The 10,170-nt window shown below is 61.8% G+C and overlaps 1 protein-coding gene across 2 annotated transcripts; it reads left to right on the forward strand.

The window, feature by feature from the left end:
- Positions 1-22: 22 nt before the first annotated feature.
- On the forward strand, positions 23-7,507 carry RUSC1 (RUN and SH3 domain containing 1). Of its 2 annotated transcripts, none has more exons than XM_058821767.1 (9): positions 23-1,640; positions 2,293-2,397; positions 2,793-2,869; positions 2,978-3,152; positions 3,807-3,912; positions 3,997-4,043; positions 4,276-5,233; positions 5,781-5,912; positions 6,990-7,507. In XM_058821767.1, exons 1-9 carry the CDS (start codon positions 41-43, stop codon positions 7,156-7,158), a joined length of 3,369 nt encoding a protein of 1,122 aa, XP_058677750.1. In that variant the 5' UTR covers positions 23-40; the 3' UTR covers positions 7,159-7,507. The 2 variants fall into 2 exon arrangements, with proteins under 2 accessions (XP_058677750.1, XP_058677751.1); XM_058821768.1 differs by having other exon boundaries at positions 6,995-7,147.
- The last annotated feature ends 2,663 nt before the right edge of the window (positions 7,508-10,170 follow it).

Genomic DNA, 10,170 nt, shown 5'->3' on the forward strand with positions numbered 1-10,170 from the left:
CTTTCCTGGGAGCCCTGGGCACTTCCAGCGAGGCAGCACGATGCTGGCCCCAAAGAAAGGCCTCCTGTGCAACCTCAACCACATCCACCTGCAGCACATCTCCCTGGGGCTGCACCTCTCCCGGCACCCCGAGCTCCAGGAGGGCTCCACGGGCCGGGGGGAGCAGACGGGCTGCACGCAGTGCCCGGAGAACCGGGAGCCGGTGGATGCCAATTCCAACAATCCCTCGGTGAAATGTCGCTGCTGCGAGTCCCATGCTCCGGAGCCGGAGACGCTCGGGCTGCAGAACCCGGAGGATTTCCCCTGCCTGCACAGCGGAGACGAGGAGGAGGCGGCTTCCCCTTGTGATCCCCCTTGTGATCTGGCTTCCTCCTCCTCCTCCTCCTCCTCCTCTGTCAGTAGCTGCTCGGATTTCAGCTTGGATGACTCGCCGGTCTCGGTGTACTGCAAGGAGTTGGCCAGAGCAGAGTCCCAGTCCCCTGACAAGCAGCTGAACGTCATTCCCACAGAAAATGCCTGGCATGGAGAGCCTCTGGATGATGGAGAGCTTCTGGCTGATGGAGAATCTCTGGCTGATGGAGAGCGTCTGGCTGATGGAGAATCTCTGGCTGACCAGCACAGGACATGCCATGGGAGAGATGCCAACCACAACTCCCCGGTGCCCCCGAGAGCCACCAAGAGCTCTGTGGCCAGCAAGAGCCCAGACAGCCTCTGCAGCATCAACTCGCTCGATTCTCACTGCGAGGAGCTCTCTCCCAGCACAGCAGCACCGGAGACCACCGGCACCAGCACTGACCTCGACCCCAACTGCAACCCCCTCCCCGAGCCCGATGCGGCGCCCGCAGCCCCGCCGCCCGTGCCGGAACGGAGGGATCCCGGTGTCCCGAGCAGCGCTCCGGAGCCGCGGCCCCGGCCCGGCGGGGTCCCTCCCCCGGTGCCCCCTCGGCCCCGGCGGCGGCTGCAGGTGCTGAACGCGCACAGAGCGGAGCAGCAGCTCGGGCCAGAACCCAAAGCCGGCCCGGCTGAGCTCTGCAGAGACACGGCCACCAAGACCATCACCTCCTTCCACGAGCTGGCCCAGAGGAGGAAGAGGAACGCGGCTGTGCCCGCGCCCGCCCAGGCCAGGGTTGACCGCAGTGACTGGCTGATCGTGTTCTCGCCCGACACGGAGCTGCCCCCCGGCAGCGAGCTGCTCTCGGGCACGGCGGGCCAGGAGCCGGCCCGGCCGCAGCCCCAGGTGCAGCAGGACGGGCCAGCCAGGCCCCCCGGCCCCAGGCAGAGAGAGGTGACCACGTTCAAGGAGCTGCGGTCCCGCAGCGCCGCCCGGCAGCCCAAGGGCCCGCGGGCAGAGCCGGCCCAGCACCCCCCGGTGCCCCCGGGGCAAGCCCCGGGCTGGGGACCCCCGGTGTCCCTGGGGGTGACGCAGGGTCTGGCAGCCAGCGACGGGCACCAGGCGAGGAGGAGAGCGCGGCCCAGCCTGCAGCCCATCGCCGAGGGGCAGCCCAGGGATGTGGAGAAGGGGCGGCTGCCCCCAGGGGAAAAGGGGATGGGGACAGCCCCGCTCCGGGGGCTCGGGGGGCCCGGCGGGGACCCCGCGGTGCCACGGGCGGCGCAGAGAGGAGAGGAGACCCGCACGGGGGGTGAGTTTGGGGGTGAGACTGGGGGTGAGTGTGGAGATGAGTCTGGCGGGAGTCTGGAGGGAGTTTGGGGTGAGTCTGGGGTGAATCTGGGGGTGAGTGTGGGGGGAGTCGGGTGAATCTGGGGTGAGTCTGGGGGGGAGTCTGGGGTGAATCTGGGGGTGAGTGTGGGGGGAGTCTGGGTGTGAGTCTGCGGGTGAGTCTGGGGGTGAGTCTTGGGTGAGCCTGGGCAGGAGTCTGGGGGTGACTCTGGGGGGAGAGTTTAGGGGTGAGTCTGGGGGGAGTCTGGGGGGAGTCTGGGGGTGAATCTGGGGGTGACTCCGGCTCCTTCCGGGACCCTGCCCGGGGCTTGCGGGGCCGGGTGCGGTCTCCGGGCGGTGAGAGCGATCCCGGGTCGCTCCGGGCCGGGCACGGCGAGCTCCGGGGCTCCCCCCGCATGGCCCAGCGCGGCTCGGGACGTGCCGGGGCCGTCCCGGTGCTGCCGCTCCGCCCCGCGGCTCCCAGCGCTTCCTCCGCCCGGCCCGCCCCGGCCCCGCCGCCCTTGGCCCCATGAGCCGGAGCGAGCCGGGCCCCGCCGCCGACCCCGCTCCTCCCCCGGGCCCGGGCAGCGCTGCAGCCGCCGCCCCGCCTGACCCCGCTGCCCCGCTGTCTCCAGCCAGGCCCGAGCCGCTCCCCGCCGGAGCCGCCGCTGGAGCCGCCGCTGGAGCCGCCCGGCCCGGCGGGGGAAGAGCGGAGGGGCCGCATGGCGAGCAAGCGAAAGGTTGGGGCAAATCCTCGCAGAACGGGGAGGGAGAGGAGGAGGGGGCAGCGGGGTCGGGAGGGTGCGAGGGGCTCGTCCTGGGGCGGGTCGGTGTCCGGGGCACCGGCAGGGCTGGGCTGGGGCAGGGACAACGGAAGGCACGCAGGGACACTGCAGGCGGGGACAGTACAGGCAGGGACCGGCAGCGCTGCCCGCACCGGGCCCGGCCCTGCCCGCCCCCGGCAGGTGATCCGGGCCAGCCGGAGAACGCGGCTGCAGCCACCACCGCAACCCCCCGAGGGTGCCCGACCTGCGGTTCCAGCACAGCAGGGTCCGGTGGTGTCCGGGTCCCTCCACACTGACCCTTCCCTCCTTCTCTCCTTCTCTCTTTCTCTCCTCCTCTCCCTCGTCCCCAGCGCTGCTGGTCGCCGTCAGCTCCGCTGTGGACAAGGTCATCGCCCACTTCAGCACCGCACGGAACGTGGTGCAGAAGGTGAGGGCTGGGAAGGATTTTGGGATTCCCTCATCCCTCCCAGCGGAATCGGGGTCGGGTGCTGCTCTTGCCCTCCCTCCCATCTCCTCGTGTTCCTGCTCTCCCCAGGCCCAGCTGGGGGACAGCCGGCTCAACCCCGACGTGGGCTACCTGCTGCTGCACACCCTGTGCCCTGCACTCTACGCCTTGGTGGAGGACGGGCTGAAGCCGTTCCAGAAGGATGTTATCACAGGCCAGAGGAGAAACTCCCCCTGGAGCGTGGTGGAAGCCTCGGTGAAGACAGGTGAGGGTGAGGCTGGGGGCATCTCCAGGTGCCTGGAGTGCTGCTGTGCCCTGGGCCAGCTGCGGTGGGTGAGTGTCTGTGCCCTGATCAGTGAATGTCTGTGCCCTGGGCTGTGTCTGTGCCCTGATCAGTGAATGTCTGTGCTCTGGGCAGTGTCTGTGTCCTGGGCAGTGTCCGTGCCCTGGGCAGTGTCCGTGCCCTGATCAGTGAGTGTCTGTGCCCTGGGCAGTGTCTGTGTCCTGGGCAGTGTGTCTGTGCTCTGGACACTGTCCGTGCCCTGGGCTGTGTCTGTGCTCTGATCAGTGAATGTCTGTGCCCTGGGCAGTGTGTCTGTGCTCTGGGCAGTGTGTCTGTGCCCTGGGCAGTGTCTGTGCTCTGGGCATTGTCTGTGCCCTGATCAGTGAGTGTCTGTGCCCTGGGCACTGAGTGTCTGTGCCCTGGGCAGTGTCTGTGCCCTGGGCACTGAGTGTCTGTGCTCTGGGCAGTGTCTGTGCCCTGATCAGTGAGTGTCTGTGCCCTGGGCACTGAGTGTCTGTGCCCTGGGCAGTGTCTGTGCCCTGGGCACTGAGTGTCTGTGCTCTGGGCAGTGTCTGTGCCCTGATCAGTGAGTGTCTGTGCCCTGGGCCCCGAGTGTCTGTGCTCTGCACCCCACAGGCCCCAGCAGCCGCTCCCTGCACTCGCTGTGCTGGCACGTGGCCGGGCTGGCCCCTCTCAGCAGCAGCAGGCAGAAGTTCCACGCCTTCATCCTCGGCCTTCTGAAGTGAGTGGTGTTAACCCTGCCAGCCCCACAGCAGGCTGGAGCTGTCCCAGGGGCTCTAATTTGGGTTCTCTTTGTCTTGTTTAGCATTAAACAGCTGGAGTTGTGGATATCTCACCTGCAGAAGAGCCCAGGTAAGGACACGGTGCCCGGGAGCTCCCTCCCCGAGCCCTCTCAATCTGCCAGGCTGAAAATCCCACTCTGGGCTTGGGATACATCCACTTCCCATAGTGGATGGTTTTCCATGGTGCATCTTCAGCACAGAGGGTGCTCTGAGTGACGTGGGCAGCCTGGCTGGCCCTTGGTGGGGATGTGACAAGCACAGGGGCCATCCTGCCCCTGCCTCACCTGTCCCTGTCCCCACAGGTGTCGTCTCCGTGCTTTACTCCCCCACGGCCTTCTTTGCCCTGAGCCAAGGCCCTCTGCCCCACCTTGCTGACGAGCTCCTGCTGCTCATCCAGCCCCTCTCGGTGCTGACCTTCCACCTGGACTTGCTCTTTGAGCACCACCACCTCTCCGTGGACGTCCGGCCCTTGTCCCGCCGCCTGCAGCCCCCGCTGTCCCCCAGCCCCGCGCGGGGGTCCCTGGGGGGGCACAGCGGTGCTGCTGGGGACAGCCTGGAGGATGAGACCCCTCCCGATGCCCTGGGCAGGGTGGGGGGCACAGGGGGCCGCTCCCAAGCCGCCATGGGTGGGTTGGTGCCTGCCCCACCAGTGGGGGCTGCCCTGCAGCAAACCCTGCAGCAGGTGCTGCGCTGGGGCGACCAAATCGGCCGCACCTTGCTGGGCTCTGCCACCCCCTCAGAGAGCCAGGAGGGTGCTGGGGGCACTGGGGCTGGCCTCAGTGGCTGGTGGGGCCAGCTGAGCCAGAGCTCCAGGGTTTACACTGCTGCCAGCAAGGAAAAGTCCCCCTCGGTCTGGTGGACGAAGCTGCGGGCAGGGGAACCCAGCCCGGGCCAGGCTGGGCAACCCCAAATTTCCCTGAGTGAGCCCAGAGCCACGGAGCTGCAGCTGCTCCAGACCAAAGCTGGCCCTGAACCCTCTCACCCAAAGCCCAGCAGCAGCACTGACACCTCAGGGAGCTCCTCCCCTGAAGATCTCTTCTTGCCCACTGGAACCAGAGCGCTCACCAAGCTGGATGATCCCACTGCTGGAAAAAACCTCCTGGCTGCTTCCCCAGAGCCTCCTGCCAGCAGGAGCCAGGCAGAGATGGCTGAGCCTCCCGGTGCTGACAGGGGCAGCTGGCTGGGCTGGCTCTTTGGAGCCACCAACCCCTCGTGCAGGAGCTTCCCCTGCAGCCCTGACGCCGCCTCGGGCAGGTCCAGGTGAGACCCAGCTTGGGCAGGCACAGGGGGAAGGGTTTGTGAGGGCTGGGGAGGGGTTTTGTGCTCAGGAGGGATTTCTGTGTGCTCAGGTGGGCTCAGGAGGGGTTTCTGTGTGCTGAGGAGGGGTTTCTGTGTGCTCAGGTGTGCTGAGGAGGGATTTCTGTGTGCTCAGGTGTGCTCCGGAGGGGTTTTGTGTGCTCAGGAGGGATTTCTGTGTGCTCAGGAGGGGTTTCTGTGTGCTCAGGTGGGCTGAGGAAGGGTTTCTGTGTGCTCAGGAGGGGTTTCTGTGTGCTCAGGTGGGCTGAGGAAGGGCTTCTGTGTGCTCAGGTGGGCTGAGGAAATGTTTCTGTGGTGGCTTCATGGGGATCTTGTAGGGTTTCCCCTTGGCATTAGTGCACAACCCAAGCACTGCTGCCATCGCCTTGGAGCAGCAGGAGCTCCTGGGCAGGCTCAGTGCTGTTTATCAGCTCCCAGATCAGCAGATAAGCCTGAGATAAGCAGCAGGAAGGGCTCCCAGGTGAGCTGGTGGCTCCCTTTGCTCCGGCAGGAGGCCGTCCCGCTGGCTGGCCCCCAGCCCCCGTGTCCTGGCCGGGGTGGTGAAGGGGCTGGCACCGGACAGGAGCCGCAGCCCGGAGCCGCAACCGGGCAGGAGCGAGGCTGGCCTGGCCCCGGGCCGCAGGTGAGGCTGGGATGGGGTGGGATCAATGGGATGGGATTGATGGGATCAATGGGATGGGATTGATGGGATCAATGGGATGGGGTGGGATGGGATGGGATTGATGGGATGGGATGGGATGGGATGGGATGGGATGGGATGGGATGGGATGGGATTGATGGGATGGGATTGATGGGATGGGATTGATGGGATGGGATGGGATTGATGGGATGGGATGGGATGGGATTGATGGGATCAATGGGATGGGATTGATGGGATTGATGGGATGGGGTGGGATGGGATTGATGGGATCAATGGGATGGGATGGGATGGGATGGGATTGATGGGATGGGATGAGATGGGATGGGATCAATGGGATGGGATGGGCTGGGAGAGGGCAGGGCTGGGATGGGATGGGCAGGGCTGGGATTGGCAGGGACTGGGCAGGGCTGGGATGGGCACAGCAGGGCAGAGCTGGGATGGGATGGGATTGATGGGATCAATGGGATGGGATGGGATTGATGGGGTCAGTGGGATGGGATGGGATGGGAGAGGGCTGGGCTGGGCTGGGCAGGGCTGGGAATGGACAGAGCTGGGAGAGGGACTGGGCAGGGCTGCGAGAGCTTTTCTGGCTGGGGGAAAGCCGGGGCTGCTTTCAGGGGGTCGCACACATCCCTAAAGGGAAAGCACCCCCAAGGATCCCCTTCCCCTGCTGGGCTCTGGGGGAACCTGAGCCTCTGCCCACCTGGGCTCAGCTGCTTTTCCAAAACGTTTTGGGGACAATTTTTGGCATTTTCTTGTGTGCTTTGTGGATTCGTGGCAGTTTGTGTGGGGCAAGCGTGTGGCAGCTGTAGGAACAGCTCTGTCCAAGTGGGCAGGGTGGGTTTGTGGCCATCCCAAACGGTGTTTGGTGCTTCCCTCTTCCCCATCCTCGCTGACCCCAATGTCCCCACACCCTTGGGGGACATCCGTGCCACAGAGGTGACATTTGTGGCGCAGGGGTGACATTTTTGGTGTGGGGGGTGACACTGGTAGCACAGGGGTGACATTTGTGGCACAGGGGGTGACATTTGTGGCCCAGGGGTGACATTTTTGACGCAGGGCAGTCCGGGCACTGTGTGACCACACGGGCACGGCTGATGGGCACCTGAGCTTCCACAAAGGGGACATCCTGGAGCTTCTCTCCACCGTGGATGAAGACTGGATCCGCTGCTGCCATGGCAACAGCACCGGCCTCGTTCCCGTTGGTTACACATCCCTGATTTTGTGAGGAGGAGGAGGAGGAGGAGGAAGGGACCTGGGAGAGCAGCTGAGCTCTCCGGAGCGGTGCCAGCTCTGGGTGTCTCCTGTCACCTCCAGAGCTTCCCCAGCTCCGGGGCTGGCGGCTCCCAGGGCACCCTGCCCTGTGCCTGTCACTGCTGCATGAGGTCACTGTGTGCCACCGTGTGCCCCCCAGCCCCTCCTTGGCAGCTCGGGGGTCCCTCAGCTGCTGCCCACCCCCGTGTCACCTCCATCCGTCTGTCCGTCCGTCTGTCCTGCCACCGCTGCCACCTCCAGTGCCCCGCCGTGCACTCTGTAAATAATTGTAACCACTGGAATGAGCTCGTTCCGCCGGGAAAAAGCTGGAAATAAAGGTTGTGGCTCACAACATTTTGTTCTGGTTTAGGGCAAATTTGGTAGGGAATCGCTAAAGCAAACCCACAGGGCTCATGTCCCCAACCAGTTTGGGAAGGATTCCTCGGAGACAAGTGGAAAGAACCTGTTCATTGGACAGGCACAGCACCCCCAGCACACAGAATGAACAATACCAGGTGACACCACTCTGACAAAGATGACAAATTCAGAAAGTCTCTCTTGGGGTGGTTGCTCTGTTATCAATCCCTCTGTTCTCAGTCCCTCCTGTGCTGGGGCAGCTGCTGCAGCCACAAGGTGCAAACCCTCGGTGTTCCCAGGTCCCAGCCCAGAGCAGGTTCAAGTTGGTTCCAAAATGGAAAGGAGAAACAATCCAGGAAGGAATTTGGACTGTTCAGCTGAACTAGCTAATGAGCAGAAGCAAGAGCGAGCTGCCCACCCCCGTGCCAGGGCAGGGACAGCTCCTCTCCCAACCCCGTGTCGCCTCCATCCGTCTGTCCGTCTGTCTGTCTGTCCTGCCACCTCCAGTGCCCCGCCGTGCACTCTGTAAATAATTATAACCACTGGAATGAGCTCGTTCTGCAGGGAAAAAAAGCTGGAAATAAAGCTTACGTGTGCACGTGTGGCAATGGGCAATGGGGTGGGATGAGGAGATGCTGGGGCTGTGCTGGTGCTCAGCATTGTTATGAATAAGAAGCTTGACTAGGCCAATATTCAAGCAGCAATCAATTTATTATTTAATATGGTAAAGTATGAGCAATACAGCGCTGGGTACAGTGGGGGAAGTTTTCCCTCCAACTGCACTCTGATAATTGAGGGTTACAGGTATTTATAGGGGTACTCATCAGCTTTTTCAGCAGTTTCTATTCCAAGTTTTTTACTCATCAGCAATTGTTATTCCAAATCATTACATCATGATTCTCTACACTATTGTGATCTTAGTTTCTCAGGATGTATCTCAAAAGGAGGATCCCAGATGGTGGCGGTCCAGTTTCGCTTTGGTCGAAACCATCAATCCTTGAGGTGATGTTCATCTCCCTTTCTCAGGCTGTTTTTCTCTGCTTCAATAAGGCGTGAGATAAGCACATTTCCTTTATATACATTCTAAAGCTATAGTTTCAAGGATACAAGCAATATTCGAAAATTATACTTCAAAAGGTTACTCTTTATGGATTAAATGCAAGCAAAAAGCAACACCTTTAACACCTTAATTCTCCTAAATCAACCTAAATCAACCAGGGTTAATTGCAAACAAACGATAGGTTCAAAGGCCTTTTTCCACGCTTTATTTTCCTTAGTTATTATTAGAATTCGCAACTACCCCACTGTCAGTGTCCACACATATCGCAATCACAAGTACACACGTCGCTTGTTTGTACCTGACATGAAACGCAGCTTTGTATCTCACAGCATCCCCAGGCAGGGAGAGCAGGAGAGGTGCCCTGAAGATGCCCAGGCTCCTCCACAGCGTGGCAGAGGCGGCTGCAGCCTCCCCGAGCCAGGAATATCCCTGGAAAAGCTGCTGGGAACAGCCCAGGTCGCTGCTTTGGTTATTTATAAAACTTCAGCTGATCTTTTCGTAGCCCAGGGGATGGCAGTAGGGGCTAAGCGGCTCCGAGTTCTTCGTGGTTTTGCCATCGCTTGTGATTTCAGGCCAGAATCTGCGTTTCCTGCTGGGCTCCCCAGTGGAAGGAAGGTGTGGCCATAGCAGGGAGCGGCCCCACGGCAGCAGCAGGGACAGTTTTGGGCCTCTGTCCCTCCCATGGCCACGTTTCACCCTCCTGATTTCCCCTTTCGCTGTGTCGGCCCCGGGTGAAGCCGCTCTCCTCTCACTCTGCTCTCATTTCTCTCATTTCCACTTCTCTCGCCGGGGTTTTTATTCTCAGACGAGTGACGTGATGTCCTAATTGGAATGTTCCTTGGCTTGCCTCAAGGAGCCTTGATTGATTTCCACAGCTGCTTCTGGGCTTTCGGAACGAGGTCATGCCAGAAGGAGGAAGCCAGGTGCTACTTGCATTTGTTTATTTTCTTTTTTAAATAAACGGCCCTCCAAGCCTTGGCTTTAAAAGGAGCACAGGGGTCAAACGTGGCATTTTCATTGTCACAGAGAGCGAGATAAAGGGAAAAGGAAAAATCGGGTTCCACAGAAAGGGTGTGGAGGAGGAGAAGCTGTTTCATTCCTGAGGGACCTGCAGGTGAGAGATCTCTCTGCATTCACCTGGGGGTGACAGTCCCCAGCCTGAGCAGGACAAGGGGGCTCCTTGGGTTTGTCCCCTGGGAATGGGCACCAAATCTGTGGATTTAATGGCTCCTGCCCCAGTTTGCCTCACGGGCAGCCGTGGTCAGAGCCCCTGTGACACCTCAGTGACCGTGCTGTCCCCACCCCTCCTGCAGGGCCACTGGGGTCACACGGAACCCTCTGAGACCTCTGGCAGATGGGGCTCAATCCCAGGGGTGCTCCTGGGTTGGTTCCCATTCCAGGTGGGTGATCCCAGGTTCCCATCCCACTGGGTATTTCTGGGTTCCCATCTCAGCTGGGTGTTCCAGGGTTGGTTTTCATTCCAGGGGGGGTTCCTGGGTTCCCATCCCAGCTGGATGTTCCAGGGTTCCCATCCCACGTAGGTGATCCCAGGTTCCCATCCTAGGAGAT

This window comes from Ammospiza caudacuta, chromosome 30, assembly GCF_027887145.1.
Source record: "Ammospiza caudacuta isolate bAmmCau1 chromosome 30, bAmmCau1.pri, whole genome shotgun sequence".
NCBI lineage: Eukaryota > Metazoa > Chordata > Aves > Passeriformes > Passerellidae > Ammospiza > Ammospiza caudacuta.